Below are 18,060 nucleotides of genomic sequence, written 5' to 3'. Positions count from 1 at the left end.
TGCTTCCCTAATCCGATGAGACTGATGACCTCACAGTTTGGTCTCTTTCCCCAAATGACCTAACACTCCCCCCCAGGTACTAACAACAATGAGTATTCCTTTCCTCGGAGTAACTGATGGCACAAAGACACCAACAAATTTCACTAGATGGAGCTGCCATTCATATTGCAGCGTTTTGCCGTATTTTACTTAATATAACTGTTCTTGCAGTGACTCTTGCCCTGCTTGCTATTCCAATACTGAGTGTGACTATAGACTGATGTTTCACATGAGAAGTGTCCCATTTTGCAGTTGTCATTTTACAATTTTGTTAATCAAACCTATTTAATTTTATACATCATCCTGTTTGATATTCAGAAAGATTTAATCAAGTATTTGACTTGATTCCTCCCATGTATCAATACATTTTCAGTTACTTAGTGGACATAAATGGTGATGACAATGAACTCAAAATAAATTTGATTTACAATGCTTCCATCCTCCCTGATCGCAGCTAAAACAGACTGTTGCATTTCAAATATATGTTCTGTGACTTCAATCTGCCTTATCATTAGGTTGTCACTGAAATGGTGCCACCCTGGTGGTTACCTGTTCACCATAAGGATGTTGAACACTGTGTGTTCAAGTTATTCTAAACGAAACCAACTGCAGCCTGACGAGGAGGTCTTTCAACATCAAGCAGACCCTGTTCTAATACAGATCACATTGTGTCCATTACCTCTTCTAATAATACTAGAAACCTATCATTCATTTGCTTTCTTAATTGTGAAAATGATCGACCTTAAACATGTACTGATTATTTTTACTTTATATCCTAATCCTTCTCGTACGAGTGTTTCAGTTGCTTGTACACCTCAATGCTGTTTCTGAAACCAGCTTTGGCTACTTCTGTAACACCACTGCCACCACAGTCCTGCATTGACAACTGTAGTCACCACATATAACAATTATACTCACCTACCAAGATTTGAATTGTTAAATGAAATTAAAATATTGCATTTTAAATAAAAACCAAATATTGTTATCCCCTAGATTTAGGGCCCCATTTAGACTGTTATGTTCACCCATGGTGAACTCTTTCAGGAAGAGGGGACGCAATGTACCACGTGCCCCCAGGCCCCAAACGTAAGAAATTTTAATTATTTGAGTTTTGCAAAGAATCTGCCTATTTCATCCAGCACTTTTCAGTGATGCTAGAACATTCAAATGGTTCATGGTGGAATAAGTCAAACTGCTGTTAGCAAAGGAGCTTGTCAATCAAATAATGTCACAAGATCACCTGATTTGTGAGGCTGAGAACTCTCAGAGCCGTAACAGAAAAACATCTCTCTCTTCTGTTCAAAGCCACCGCCTAGGGCAGACACTAAAGGGCTTAGCTCCTTCACCTTTGAATTTTCCTCTCTCCTTTGATTTGGCTGGGGCTACTGGAGTTATCTTCTCTCTTTCCCCTGGTAATCCTTGCCATGTAAAGACCATGAGCAAATAAATCTATACAGTTTCTTTTTATAAACCTGAGTACCCTATATTAATTACAAGCACACAACACTTTCCAATCCTGACTACTCCACCAAAGAGCTGTACAGCTCAAAATTGGCAACAGTAAAATGGAAGCGGAGTTTTTTTTTTCAGATAGTCCTTTAGTAAGTAATGCAGACAGCATTCATTTCTTATACAAATGCAAAGATGAGTGGTATGGACCTTAGTACCTGTGGTTTGCATGGATTGAAAGATAGTACAAAAGAAGGCAATAGGAATGACTCATAAAAGTACTGTTTTATATCACTCTCTTGTACCTTAATGGAAGAAAAGGAAGGAGGCTTTAAGTTCAATAAGTGTCATTGGTGATTTAGTTACAGCAGATGCTATAGTGGAGATCCAGAACATTTTGAGGTAGAATGCAATTGCCACCTCATACAAAATTTCCAGCCTTTTCCATCACAACTGGTGTACATTCTAAAAACAACACCCAAATGAAATGTAACTTATTTGTTTTACAGGTGCTCTCTTGTGGATTCATGAAAGCAATCACGTAGATTCCACTTTTTCCACTTCAGAATAATTTATGACTTGCTAACAGACTGTTGGTTATCACAGAGAATGTATTTTCTCAGGATATTTATATATCTTAATATGATATTAGAAAGTCCTGCCTAGACTGCAAGTACTGTAGAAAGTAACCATTCTCTGGATATTTGAGGCACTGAGCAGTTGATAGCTACGTTAACAAGATTGAAATTATCACTAAGTTTTTGAACAATGACTTGCCTCGAAGTCAGGGGTTGTATCAGGTAGAATGGGTGAGGAACAAGGAAGAGACTGCCAAGTGAACAGAATATGAATGTGGCATCAGTGAATCCACCCTGTCACAGACAGAGAAGTTGGAAGTGGCGCATAACATAGTGGAGGAAAGCACTAGGAGAGGTCTGTGTGTATAAACCACAGATGGAACTGTGTGGGTGTAGTTTCATGGAGTGAAGTGAGAGACTTGGGAACAGTAGAGGTAGTGGATGTGAGACAGGGGGAGAGGAGATGAGATCAACAGGAGGAATGCAATGTTGAGTCCTGCCACAATGGATCCACCCACAAAAGTCTAAAATAACTTCCAGCACTAACTCAGATCCTACACTCATCCCTATATTACTGTCCTGGAGGGAAAGTGGTCTTCTCAAAGCATTAATTTTGATACTGTGGAAAACTGGTGATAAATACCAGTCATATTCTACATATGGAATTGCAAGCAACAGGCAATATACACTGTTATGCACACAATGGGTCTGATTATGAAGTGAACTATGTTATTAATAACCTGACGTTGTGTAAATGACTTTTTCATGGTCGGGAGGGAGGAAATGATCCAGACAGAAGGGATAGAGTGTGGTGATTGCAAACAAATGTAGATAAATACAGTGGAGGATAAATACCAAGATGAGTTATTCTCCACCCAGACTTGTCTGATTTGTATTTTAAACTTCGCACTGCACTTTTCTCTTGGTCCATTCCATTCCAACTTCTTTTTTTTTTCTTCTTTAATGCCTTTGCCTTATAGCCTTTTTTTCCCTCTTTGCTTAAAAGCTATTGATTCTCTTATTTCAACCACTCCATAGTCTGTGAATGTATCTTCCTCTATCTCACATGTATGTAAGGTAGAACTAAGGAAGAGTTATAAGCCATCTTTCTGCAATATGATTCATCTTTAATTAAGTAATGTCCTTTGATTTAACATCCCACCACTAACAACCTCACTTTAGTTAAGCCAAAGATCAGTTTCATGACAAATCTGTAGATACAGGGTGTTTCAAAAATGACCGGTATATTTGAAACGGCAATACAAACTAAACGAGCAGCAATAGAAATACACCGTTTGTTGCAATATGCTTGGGACAACAGTACATTTTCAGGCGGGCAAACTTTCGAAATTACAGTAGTTACAATTTTCAACAACAGATTGCGCTGCGGTCTGGGAAACTCTATGGTACGATATTTTCCACATATCCACCATGCGTAGCAATAATATGGTGTAGTCTCTGAATGAAATTACCCGAAACCTTTGACAACGTGTCTGGCGGAATGGCTTCACATGCAGATGAGATGTACTGCTTCAGCTGTTCAATTGTTTCTGGATTCTGGCGGTACACCTGGCCTTTCAAGTGTCCCCACAGAAAGAAGTCACAGGGGTTCATGTCTGGCAAATAGGGAGGCCAATCCACGCCGCCTCCTGTATGTTTCGGATAGCCCAAAACAATCACACGATCATCGAAATATTCATTCAGGAAATTAAAGACGTCGGCCGTGCGATGTGGCCGGGCACCATCTTGCATAAACCACGAGGTGTTCGCAGTGTCGTCTAAGGCAGTTTGTACCGCCACAAATTCACGAAGAATGTCCAGATAGCGTGATGCAGTAATCGTTTCGGATCTGAAAAATGGGCCAATGATTCCTTTGGAAGAAATGGCGGCCCAGACCAGTACTTTTTGAGGATGCAGGGACGATGGGACTGCAACATGGGGCTTTTCGGTTCCCCATATGCGCCAGTTCTGTTTATTGATGAAGCCGTCCAGGTAAAAATAAGCTTCGTCAGTAAACCAAATGCTGCCCACATGCATATCGCCGTCATCAATCCTGTGCACTATATCGTTAGCGAATGTCTCTCGTGCAGCAATGGTAGCGGCGCTGAGGGGTTGCCGCGTTTGAATTTTGTATGGATAGAGGTGTAAACTCTGGCGCATGAGATGATACGTGGACGTTGGCGTCATTTGGACCGCAGCTGCAACACGGCGAACGGAAACCCGAGGCCGCTGTTGGATCACCTGCTGCACTAGCTGCGCGTTGCCCTCTGTGGTTGCCGTACGCGGTCACCTTACCTTTCCAGCACGTTCATCCATCACGTTCCCAGTCCATTGAAATTTTTCAAACAGATCCTTTATAGTATCGCTTTTCGGTCCTTTGGTTACATTAAACCTCCGTTGAAAACTTCGTCTTGTTGCAACAACACTGTGTTCTAGGCGGTGGAATTCCAACACCAGAAAAATCCTCTGTTCTAAGGAATAAACCATGTTGTCCACAGCACACTTGCACGTTGTGAACAGCACACGCTTACAGCAGAAAGACGACGTACAGAATGGCGCACCCACAGACTGCGTTGTCTTCTATATCTTCCACATCGCTTGCAGCGCCATCTGTTGTTGAAAATTGTAACTACTGTAATTTCGAAAGTTTGTCCACCTGAAAATGTACTGTTGTCCCAAGCATATTGCAACAAACGGTGTATTTCTATCGCTGCTCGTTTAGTTTTTATTGCCGTTTCAAATATACCGGTCATTTTTGAAACACCCTGTAAAAACACGACAGCAGAGCACATAGAGCATCTTAGATGTTAATACTATTTTATCTGATTTGGAACAGAAGTGGCATTTTGATAGAAGTTGATGACTTGCTATTCTTTTCAGGACTTTCTTTTTTCTCACACACTTTTGTGAAAAGTGGATAACAGACTCAGAACAGAAAATGTAAATTCTTTTCCTACTAAGTACCCGGCAATGTAATGTTCGGTGTTCTTTCTTCTCACCTGTCTTGTTCTATCTAACAAATTTTCTGCACTATATGTGAACCTTTGTGCTCGCTGTGCTTGTAGAACATCTCTGCTTGCCCTGAGACGTTCATAAATTGCACTTGTAGATGGTGTGCGTTGCAACCAAGCTCGATATTCATCAGCTGTGAACACACTTGGTGAGGATGGAATACGCCCTGAAATAAATTTTACAGTTTGAGTTATCTGGAGGAGACACCATAAGCATTCCTTTAAAATTAGATCAACAATGAAAATTTATTAACAAAGTTGAATAACTTGCTAAAAACTTTCTAAAGCCAAGATCACATAAAAATTTCTTTATTCACAAGCAACCAGTATTGATAGACATTTCTGTCATTTAATATTGGAGACACAGAAGTTTCAGTTTGGCCTTACAAAAAACAGAAATTGAACAGTTCATTTCCATATCTTCAAAATTTTTGTTATAAAATGCATTCATTTTGAATTGGACCTTAAGCCAAATCGTCACGTAAATAAAATGTAGTACATTATATAAATGTTTGTCATAAATAAAACATTTAAAAGCAAAAAGCAACTTGTGACATGGGCCATGTCCATATTTGTAGCACTTAACAGATGATTGTTATGGCACAAAAAAACACAGTAATGACAAACTAAAGCTTCTGTCTCAACTTTTATGTCAAAAGTCATAATATTAGATATATTCCATGTATAAGCACTATGTTACAGACCTGAAGATGACAACAAAGTCTGTCAAAACAGGATGTTTGTAAATAAAGAAATTTTTATGTGATCTTGGCTTACAAAGTTTTTACCATGTAAGACAGATTGCTTCTTCTGATTTCTCAAAATGAGAAAATTCAGTCAAGTTAATAACACTGCAATTGTCTAATTTTGTTTAAGAAAATATATTCATGTATTAAACACACCATGAACAAATTAATTTTCCAAACATCAAAACAAAATACTTTATGTAAGAATGTTGAAGATGGAAACAGTTATTTGAATGTTTGTATAATTTTGTGACTGGATTCAGTTTCTATAAAATTTGTTTATGCTGTAGCCTATGTCAAATTGTAAAATGAGGAACTAATGCTTAACCACTATTGAAAATGGCTGTCATCAGAATTTTTACATATAATGTTGGTCCTTTATTTTGTAGTATGGTGTGAGCTACAAAGCAGAAGAATTTTATGAAAACTTTGGTATTTCTAGACAGACCCCACAGAATTTGTAGCAAGGAGAGGAAATAGTATAATGAATAAACCTATTAATATGGAACCAAGGATATTTCATTTGTCTCTTAGACCGCACTGCTAGTCTGTACTAACTGCAATTGCGGGCTATGGTTTCAGTGTTTGGTTGCCTGCTGCTGCAGTGAGAAAAGTCCAGTGAGGACTTCTACTACGATGCTGTGGAGCCTGCAGCACTGTATCTACAATGTCCCAGCCTTATTGATTGGTGTATGTCCTGGACCTACATGCAAGAAAAAAGGTTGCCACCTATTTGCTGAAAAATAAACAATATGAAAAATACATGAAATTCTCGGGGAACTGGCAAAATTCCATGAGTTGGAATTCCACAGACACAGGAAGGAAAATATTTGAATTTCTTCCTGATGTGAACAAAAGGCTTCAGATAACACATTTTGAGCCAACTAGGGAACTGGTCCACTACCTTTCCAGACACGAGCTATATCCTACACATTGTGTCATTGAGATACTGAAGTGCACTTCTCACAATTGGCACTATCACCAAAACTGCTATGAGAAACAACTCTAATTAACAGGTGTGGTACTGTTGCAAGGGCAACAGATTCAACAGCTGGTGCAGTGTGTCACTCAACTTACACAAATACTTGCAATGGCAGCTGCATTTCAACAAACCACAACCACATCCAATATCCAAGAATTTCAAGGCCAGCAAGATGATTGGGCTGAATACCATGCTCAACTTGAAGTACTTCTCTGCCTGTGGCATAACAAGTATGAGTCTTGAAGCTCATTACCTTTCTAATGTTGGTGCTGAAATGTTTAGGTAGTCTGTCAGATTGTTTCTGGACTTTCAACAGGAGGACACTAAGTACGAATTGTTACTGCAGAAGTTAGTTGAGCTCTTCCATACTCAAATGCACTTAACAGTTGCCAGATACAAGCTTTCTAGGTTTAGGAAGCAACTGGAGAAGACAATTAACAGTGAGTCACAGAACAAAGAGGTCTTACCACACACTGCAAATTTAAGTGTTCGTGTGGACTATCCTATAGTGACATCATGCTTTATGACACAATTACTTATGCACTCATCTGCACTGCTATTTTGAGGGCTACTGAATCCTCCTTTAGAAATTGTGCCTTCTATTATTGGATCTCATACTACTGTAGATGTCACAAATGTAAATACACTCCTGGAAATTGAAATAAGAACACCGTGAATTCATTGTCCCAGGAAGGGGAAACTTTATTGACACATTCCTGGGGTCAGATACATCACATGATCACACTGACAGAACCACAGGCACATAGACACAGGCAACAGAGCATGCACAATGTCGGCACTAGTACAGTGTATATCCACCTTTCGCAGCAATGCAGGCTGCTATTCTCCCATGGAGACGATCGTAGAGATGCTGGATGTAGTCCTGTGGAACGGCTTGCCATGCCATTTCCACCTGGCGCCTCAGTTGGACCAGCGTTCGTGCTGGACGTGCAGACCGTGTGAGACGACGCTTCATCCAGTCCCAAACATGCTCAATGGGGGACAGATCCGGAGATCTTGCTGGCCAGGGTAGTTGACTTACACCTTCTAGAGCACGTTGGGTGGCACGGGATACATGCGGCGTGCATTGTTCTGTTGGAACGGCAAGTTCCCTTGCCGGTCTAGGAATGGTAGAACGATGGGTTCGATGACGGTTTGGATGTACCGTGCACTATTCAGTGTCCCCTCGACGATCACCAGTGGTGTACGGCCAGTGTAGGAGATCGCTCCCCACACCATGATGCCGGGTGTTGGCCCTGTGTGCCTCGGTCGTATGCAGTCCTGATTGTGGCGCTCACCTGCACGGCGCCAAACACGCATACGACCATCATTGGCACCAAGGCAGAAGCGACTCTCATCGCTGAAGACGACACGTCTCCATTCGTCCCTCCATTCACGCCTGTCGCGAGACCACTGGAGGCGGGCTGCGTGATGTTGGGGCGTGAGCGGAAGACGGCCTAATGGTGTGCGGGACCATAGCCCAGCTTCATGGAGACGGTTGCGAATGGTCCTCGCCGATACCCCAGGAGCAACAGTGTCCCTAATTTGCTGGGAAGTGGCGGTGCGGTCCCCTACGGCACTGCGTAGGATCCTACGGTCTTGGCGTGCATCCGTGCGTCACTGCGGTCCGGTCCCAGGTCGACGGGCACGTGCACCTTCCGCCGACCACTGGCGACAACATCGATGTACTGTGGAGACCTCACGCCCCACGTGTTGAGCAATTCGGCGGTACGTCCACCCGGCCTCCCGCATGCCCACTATACGCCCTCGCTCAAAGTCCGTCAACTGCACATACGGTTCACGTCCACGCTGTCGCGGCATGCTACCAGTGTTAAAGACTGTGATGGAGCTCCGTATGCCACGGCAAACTGGCTGACACTGACGGCGACGGTGCACAAATGCTGCGCAGCTAGCGCCATTCGACGGCCAACACCGCGGTTCCTGGTGTGTCCGCTGTGCCGTGCGTGTGATCATTGCTTGTACAGCCCTCTCGCAGTGTCCGGAGCAAGTATGGTGGGTCTGACACACCGGTGTCAATGTGTTCTTTTTTCCATTTCCAGGAGTGTATTTTAGGCTCTGTCCACTTCTGTAGTTTAAAGTGCACAACACACTCATTTCTCTATGAAGTCAGAGGTTGAGATGTAGGCAAAGCCCTGTGTTAGAAACAGTCAATGATGCTGTGCGTGTGTCACTTTGCAGTCTAATACAAAGAAGTTGCGCCCCCAGTGTTACACAGCACACACCTATGGATGGTGCCCATGCAGGGAGGTGAAATGTTTTTCCTCTGGCAAGTACTGCCATATTCAAATAATCTGGATTTTGATTCAGTTGAGGATTTGTGCTTCCAGATTGATTCATAGGGTCTTCACATCCATCACAGTTTTCCTGTAGTCTATCAACATACTGTACAGGAATCTGCTTCAGACCCAGATCTTTGAGTGGTCTTGCAACATGTTTACAATGGCCTCATAGCTTAAAGAAGTCCAACACCCCTGGGCATGCCATTACTTTGTGCATCAACATGCGCTTTCTGCACAATGGGTGTCCTTCTTCTTCATACTGAGAATGATGATGTACAGGCCACTGTCGCTCAGTCCTTCCAGTGGGAAGTGTTGAAGCTATTGCATCCAGGTCATCGGGGAGTGGTATGCACCAAGCAGCTAGCTGGGCGCCATTGTATGTGGCTGGGTACGGATACCCAAACTGAACAGATGGCTTAAAATTGCACTACCTGTGCAGAACACAAGTCCATTCCACTGCAATGGTTTTGCCACACCCAAAGGGACCCTGGCAGTGCTTACTTGCAGATTCCACAGGAACCCACTGGAACACACCATGGTTGCTGCTGATAGATGTTTATAACAAGTTTCTCTTTATAGTCCCAATGCACTTCACCACTATTGTCTGTACAGTGTCAGCCCCAACCTCCATTTTTTTGATTTGAAGATCTGTTAGACATCATCATTTCTGACAATGACCCGCAATTCATGTTGGTTAATTTCAACAATTTTTCAATGACAATGGCATCCAGCATATCACAATGGCACCATTTCATTCACGTTTTGTATGCACATTCAAGACACAAATAGAGAGAAGCTGCATTCATTCTATACACAGGATCAAGGCCCAAGGGGACCTTTGCCTATCTACATCTCTTTTCCACATGACACATGACAGTAAGTCAGTGGCCCAAACTCTTACATGGCTGAAATCATCGTACTCTTCTGCATATCTTTGTGGCTAATGCAGAAGCCATACTTTCTGCCAGTCCCTACATGACTTCAGCCTCAGAACAGTGCCTTTTTCAGAGTATTTGGCACGGGTAGGCATTGGGAGCAGGGTGCCATGAAAGAAGTTTTAGGCAGATCTTTATAAATCATTCAACATCTGATAGAGCTGCACCAGCAACATCAGAAACAGTTGCAGTGTTTCTGGATTCATGCCCTGCTACAGCCTTTTGGTTCACAAACACGGCATGCGGCAGGGATCCACAGCAGTAATCACTATCTCTGCCTTTCTACCCACCTCAGTCATCACTTCTGGTTGAGACACCAATGGATTCTGGTTGAGATACTAATGGTGATCGACATGAAAAAGGTGCCTATAGTGTCACCACCGATCCTGCAGCATGTGCCTATGTCCATGAAGGTGCCGTCTCCAGGCATCCACCAGATCAACACAGAAGATTTTGCAACTATCATTGGCATCCCATCCACAACTTTGGGGTCCCTGGATGCAGAGAAGATTTTGCAACTATCATTGGCATCCCATCCACAACTTTGGGGTCCCTGGATGCAGAGGTGCACCCTGTGGTTGGCATGGTGTTCCCGGCCACTCTCAAAGAGTACACTGCATATGGACAGGGGTCTAGCATCGGCAACAATTGCAGACCTGGTCCCATCTCAGACATCTGCATTCAGATATTCCCCCTGTCATCATTCCAGGAACCAGCAGCACATGATGGCAGAGCAAAGGTTTGGGAGAGGGGAGGAATGTGGTATCAACGAGATCCAAGTGCACACTCATAGTTGGCACCACCAGCGAGACCACTATGAGGAAAGTTACTACCAGGCAGAGTGATCAACCATGATGCAACCTCCAGCTACACCTTCAACAAAGTTCAGTGCACTGCCACTGCCAGTGAGTATTTACATTCATCTGGAGAGCTGAGTTGCCAATCTGTGTTCAGCTGTGAGTCAGATTATTGCAACGCCTGCTCAGTGTGCTACAGAGTTAACAACAAGCTTCAGTAATTCAGTAGAATCTGTCTATTCCACACAGAAGGACTCTTCACATTATTGACAGTGTCAGTGACAATGACACTACATCCTTTGTACTGAGATTTGATGTTTAGCTCACTCATGTTTGCACCATTTTTTCAAGTTTAGTGCCTTAATGAATAAAACATACTGCTGCGCCATGAATAAGTACAAGCACGGATTTGGGGAATTCTTGTAATCTCATGCAGCTATGGCTGGAAGGTAATAGTTAAGGCACAGCAGCACAGGGCACTGACATGCTGTGAAGAACACATACACTGCAGTTACAACAGCACCTAATGACCTGTGTGTAGGGGCTGAAGTGGGCTGAGGGAAGCTGACATTGTAATCATCAAAGAGCACTCCACTTGTTCCCTCCAGAGGAACTACATTAGAGGCATAGGGAAAAGATGTATGAATAAGTGAGCCTGGAGCCTCAAAGCAGCAGTCATGTTGCCATTTTGTCCACATCTAGAACTGGAGAGAATGATGATTGTTTCAGTCACTGGTCAACCATGATGACCTTCTGGTGATGGATACTGGCAGCCAACTGGCCTGCTGAAGCTACCTACAACATCTGCTGCATGGACACATCATGCTGTGGCTGAGAATGTCACACCTTGCAGCTGTACCAGTGTACCTCACTGTGAGGAGTGAGAGGGATGCTAGTCTCTGCTCTTTGGGTGGCATTGTCTGGTTGACTGCAAGCTGCCATCCACAGGTGAGGGGCTCAAGCACAAACTCGCGGCCTCCTGGGTGTGGGGATGTCTATGGGCACTGAATGAACTGACCTGGGTGAAGAGCTGGAGCTGCTTAGGCTCACTACAATGATGGCTATCAGCTGCTTCCATTCAGCACTCTGCATGGGATCCACGAATCGAGCTTGAGGGAGCAGTCAGCCGTGTTCTGGGCTACAGGCACAGTTAACACATGTGGCAGTCACTTAGCTATGGTGCTAGTAGAATCACTACATCCGCAAGGCTGGGCAACTGGATGCCAAAGGCACAGATTCTGGCATTCACTTTGCCACTGACCCACACACACTGCATGGTGCAATCGCTGAGTTCAGTGCAAGGCCAGCTATCTACCTTTGATGTAACAAATTCAATGACGCACTTGCCTGTGTTTCTCTGCATGCTTTTGCATGAGTCATCCCTCTCTCCCAAACAATATACCTCTCAGTTGTTGTGACATATTATGACCCCTGAGCTTGGATGATTGTAACAATTTGATGTCAGGAAGTGGTCATCTCACTTTCCAACACAATACGTTTCACTGGAAAGTGTCACCCACATGCAACACTATGTTTTGGTGAGAGAGTTGGTTTTGGTGAATGGTGAGTGAGGCAGTGGTATTTGATATAGGTCCAGCTCAGCACAATGTGGTGGCATGAGTCTAAGTTTTATTTATATTATTTTTTATGTCTGCTCTCATGATTTTGTTTAGAGGTCATAGTGGATGGGATAATTTAGTGCCAGTGGGGTGTCCATTTTGCAGTTTGTCTGGGCATGAGTTCAGGTTACATAAGATGACCTGTAGAACAGCCCTGTGGGCTACTACCTACTATTTTCACTCAGAACTATCATGAACATTATGGGAGAAAGCTCATTACAAAGAGCCAGTCAGCATGCCATCACATGGTAATGAAAAAAGTATATGTTATTGTAAGAGGCTCTTTCTTTAATGCACTGTTATGCACCAGTGAAACTTGTATATGTACCTAGAATTACACTGTAACACAGTTTACATTTTTTGCCTGTGTTATCACTTTCACATTTTGTATCAATATCATGTATAATATTTTGAATCACCTCTTATTTCAAGATGCAACCAAGAAGTACTTGAGTGATTTACTTTTCTCTCTAGTCAGTACATGTGTGTCATACTTCAGTTCAATTGTCTCAAAAGGGAAATTGTACAAACAAACTTTTTAAAATTGCATGAAACAAATACAGACTGTATGTAAAAGAAACAGGAAAAATACCTCTCTCTTTCCTGGTAACCGGTAGTTCTGGTGCAGAGACTGCACCATCACTGTCTTCCTGATCAATCAGTCCTGTGCTGGAAGGAGCCACCCTGGAGTCCCTTTCAAAGTGTACCACATGATGCCTTGCCTGCTGGGCAGTGTGATGACTTCTCCCTCTATGGTCTCTTGGCAGTGAGTTTGATCTCAAAGCAGCTGAGACTGCACCTCCTACTACAGCTGTTCCAGTGTGCGCTCGAGATAATGTTGGTGTTCTTGATGTAGTAGGAGTGCTTAATCCCTGCCTATTAACAGTGTGAACATATACTGTCAATTTACACTTACTAGTTTTGAGAAAAAAGCACAATAAGATCAAATGTGATTAACTTGATAAAAGAGTAGAAACTAAAGGACAATAAACCCTTCCCTGGTGTTGACCTATTTGCACATGTAAACTTGTTAAATTGATAACAGGTTAATACACATCTACACTACCTGACAAAAAAAGTGAAGCACCCAGAAAACATAGTAAGATGTCAATGCAGTTTTGTACACATACACATCATTGGCAGATATGTAAATGATTAGAGTTGCAATTCTCTATGACAGGTAGAATGGCCACTAGAGTGCATTAGTGCTCTTTGTGTTTGACGTTGTTTACCAGCCCTTATAAGGTATATAAATGGCATGACCAGCATCAGATGTTGTGTGATCACTTTGAAGGACATAGAGGGGCAGGTACTCATATAAGACAGTGTTATCAGTACCTGACAAATGTTTATAGGGTCCTCAGTATGGATCTGTATTTGGCTGACTAGCTGAATCATAAAATATCCACTTTCTGAGACATTCAGATGTGACAGTAGTCTGATGATGGATTGAATGGGAAGATGAGGGAGACATACTCGTCATCAATGTCCCTGTTGACCACAGCTGACCATCAAAAGGGAGGATCACCGTACTGGGCACCAAGCACATCATAAACTCTTCACATCGGTTCCTGCCATCTGATAAGAAGTAATAGATTCCCTGCAACATTCTAAGTCACATCACACAATTGATTGGAGACTAGCCACAGCCAGACCAGGGAATCACCATTCGATCAGTAGGCTGCCATTAACAGCACAACAATAACAGTTGTAACTAGAGTGGTGCCATGACTGGGAAGCAAGGACTGCTGAAGTATGATGTTGTACTGTGTTCAGCAATGCATCACAATTCTGCACCACCGTGGTTGATCATTGTTGGCAGGCACAGCAATGGCCTGGTGGGAGATCCCAGTCTTTCAATGTTTTAATGAGGCACAACACTAGTACTCCTGGTGTCATAGTGTGAGACACCATTGGGTATGACTTTGTGTCATGGTTGCTGGCTCTTGTGGGAATGCTGACAACACATCCTGTGTCATCATGTGTTACTTCTTATGCAACAGTATCATGTTGCCATTTTTCAACAGGACACTGCTCATCAACACATGGAAAATGTCTCTATGAATTGTCTGCATGATGCTGAGGTACTCATGTTGACCAACAAGATCCCCACATCAGTCCCTATCAGTACATTTGTTGAAGTGGCTTGGATGTCTATCCCATTGCCACTATCCAGGATATGAAGGACTATTTACAACAGTTGTGGGTCAGCTTGCCTCAGGATTCAGATTCAGATTCTTTATTACCCATTGACCCCATGTAGCAGAATGGGCTTTACACTGATATACAATAGCAATCATTATATTAGTTACTGTTCATATTGGACATACAAATAATTTATCCTATATTAAAATGTAGAACAGAATTTTAATCATAATCCTAAAACTCAATGTCTACACTGTTAGTATCTAAGAATTCTCTTAAATTGTAGAACAGATTGTTTATTAACCATTTATACAACCTACTTTTAACATTATTGAAAGGTGTATTGATTGCAGAATGTGGCAATTTATTAAAAAATTTCAAACAATTCACTTTGTGAGAGGTGCCTGTTTTAGTCAACCTATGCCTAGGAACGCCACTAATCATCTTATTTCTAGTGTCATGACAGCGTATGTTCTCTCTGGTGTCAAACTCTGCTATGTTGTTTTTTTGGATATATCAATAATGCACAGATATAAAGATTTATCACAGTCATTATTTTGGTCATAGTGAATAAAGGGTGGCAGTGTTCTCTTGGACCAATTGTACATATTATTCTTAGCCTTTTTTTAAATCAGTTACACATCACTTATGTGATGTGAGTGACTCCATAACAACAGCTCACAGGATATGTGAGATTGAAAAATTCCAAAGTAAGCTATCCTAAGATATTCATTTCTCACTAGATCAGATAATTTCACGTGAGGCAGGAAACCCTTGACATTTTTCTGCAGACATGATTAATATGGATTTACCAGTTTACTTTGGAATCAATGTGTTCCAAGCAGTTTTACATATTTTGCTTGTATGACTTTAGCTAGTCCCAGCAGCAGGTGCTGAGTTTTCTCTCTACTACACATAGTTAATCAGATGTGAACCAGTTTAGCATTAGGGAGAGAGTGTCCTGTGATTTCTGGTGTAACATTAACCTATATAATTGACTGAATCCCAAAATAATGTGTCAAATCATTAACTGCAACAGTGAAGAGGAACAGTCCATGGACAGAGCCCTGAGGCATGCCATAGGTGACTTCCTTCAGGGAAGAATGGTTATTTTGAATTGACACAAATTGCCTCCCATTATTTAGATAAGAATTAATTATTTCTAATGCTGTATTAATTATTCCATAATACTGTAGTTTAGCTAGTAAGATGTCATAAGGGATACAGCCAAAAGCCTTACGCAAATTGCATTGCAAAAGAGAGACCATATTCTTATTATCAAATGCAGTTAGTGTCTGATTAACAATTTCAAGGATGGCAGAAATAGTGTTTTTTCCTTGTTGAAAACCATGCTGTTTACTACAAAGAAGGCTATGGTTTTCAAAATAGTTACTAAGTTGTACCTGAAAAATTGCTTCAAATATTTTGGAAAAGATTTTAACAATAGACACTGGTCTGTAGTTCTCATGGAGGTGCTTTTCCTCTTTTTGTATAAAGGTATAACTTTTGAAATTTTGAGCTGTCCAGGCATTTATTCATAATAATAGCAGGTGGTTTGCAAATAAGGTGTATTTTACCTTTTGTTGTCCAGTTAGAGAGACAGTAAGCAGTCCATTCTTTTTAAGTTAAAAATTATGAAACAGCATTTACTATGGCTATGAGCACACGAAGATTCCAATGAAATTCTTGCACTCTAAGAAGCTGATCAGCAAGTATTTAAGTGATGATGTGTTTGACTGGTTAGTTTTAGACTTTAATTCATTTACTAGAGTAGTAAATATTTATTGAGCTCTTCTGGCTCAAGCAGAATTTCTTTATAGATCTCTTGAGAAATCAGCTATAATATTGTCCAAACAAGCATTCCCACATGTTAGGCTATCGTTAGTACAACATAAATTTAATGATATCAGTAGGTTTGAAAACGTTTTTGAGTTGGGCTATGTTGGAATCACCGCATACTGCAACATTTGTTTTGACTTTTAAATTTTTTCTCGCCATTTGTTCAAATTACTCAAAAAATAATTTAACATCACTATCTGGAGAATTATAAAAATCAACAATTATGATATTTGGTTTGATCAGTCTTATGCAACTAAATTCTCCATGGATTATTTTCAGCTGTTTCTTGACCAGTCCACTCTCCAATAGATTTTGGAAGGAAAGGAACATCTAAATCTTTCTGTGCAGGTGGTAATTTCCATTATTTTATTAAAATGGCCATTTTTCTGTATGTATGTGAGAGTCAAAAAATATTTTTGCATTCAGAGGAGAAAGTCAGTGATCAAAATTTGTGAAAAGATCTCTCAGCAACAAATTAACGCTTTGTTTTAGTGATGGCCACCTCCACTTGCACATTACATCCATGACAATCTCTCCCATTTCTTTATATATAATACAAAACAAGCTATATTTATTTGAACTTATCTTATGTCCTCCATCTATTCTATTGGATAAGGATCCCATACCATGCAGCATTACCCCAGAAAAGCTAATATCGACCAAATCAACAAAACACTGTCTTAGGTTCATCTTCCCCATGATATTTTCTATGTGATGGTTCCAGTTTAAGTTGTTTCTAATTGTAAATCCTAGATATTTCATTGAATTAGCAACCTTTACTTTTGTGTGATTTAGGCTGTAACCAAAATTTAACAGATTGTTTTTGTAGTGCTCATGTGGAGGACCACATATATTTCATTGTTAAGGGTCAATTGCCACTTTTTGCATGAAACAAATAGCTTGTCTAAATCATTTTTCAATTCATTTTGATCTTCTGCTGACTTTACTAGATGGTAAATACATCATCTGAATCAATCTAAGGGGGCTGTTTGGATTCTTTCCTACAGTCATATCAAACTGGCTTGCTGAACCATGTACTAACAGACAGAGCTGTATACCTCAGTTTTTCAGAGTATGGAAAGGCAATATGAAACAGTGCTTTATTTCACTTTATGTATGTGAATTTTATTATGAGAAGAGATATTGACAGTTGACAACTATACAAATCAAAAATTTTGCACTAGACGGTGAGGACAATTATTCTCATGACAACCAAAACTGACTTCTGCAATAATTTAAATATCTGAAATTACATAATAGTTATGATATGTGTTCCACTGAAAAAAAGAGTTATTTTGTAGTACACTGTGTAAAGGAAGGGAAAAACATTGTTCTGAAAAGATTTCTAAAAAATCCTCTAATGTAGATTTTGTGAAAACTGGTCATTTTAGTCAGGTTGTGTCATATCTCTCTTCTTTTCCATTCAATCCAGTACCTCCTCACTAGTTACGCGATCTACCCATTTAATTATAAGCATTCTTCTGTAACACCACATTTTAAAGTTTTCTGTTCTATTCTTATTTGTAATATTTACATCCATGTCCCAGTTCCATATAAGGCTACAAAGATTTTGCAGCTGAAGAGCTGTGTTTCACAGTGTTGAAGATGAATAAATGCTCA

General features: G+C 41.1%; 1 protein-coding gene across 1 annotated transcript in view; it reads right to left on the bottom strand.

Moving 5' to 3' along the window:
- LOC126470820 (rho GTPase-activating protein 100F) overlaps positions 1–18,060 on the bottom strand; it is a 334,288-nt gene that overhangs the window by 197,694 nt on the left and 118,534 nt on the right. Inside the window, exons 8-9 of the mRNA XM_050098831.1 lie at positions 13,049–13,332; positions 5,066–5,244 (exon numbers count right to left, since the gene is read on the bottom strand). Of these exons, the coding sequence (XP_049954788.1) occupies positions 5,066–5,244; positions 13,049–13,332 (463 nt within the window). The remainder of the gene's footprint in view (positions 1–5,065; positions 5,245–13,048; positions 13,333–18,060) is intronic.

This window comes from Schistocerca serialis, chromosome 3, assembly GCF_023864345.2.
Source record: "Schistocerca serialis cubense isolate TAMUIC-IGC-003099 chromosome 3, iqSchSeri2.2, whole genome shotgun sequence".
Lineage (NCBI taxonomy): Eukaryota > Metazoa > Arthropoda > Insecta > Orthoptera > Acrididae > Schistocerca > Schistocerca serialis.
Note: the sequence above shows the minus strand (reverse complement) of the source record. Positions and strands in the feature narration are given on the sequence as shown.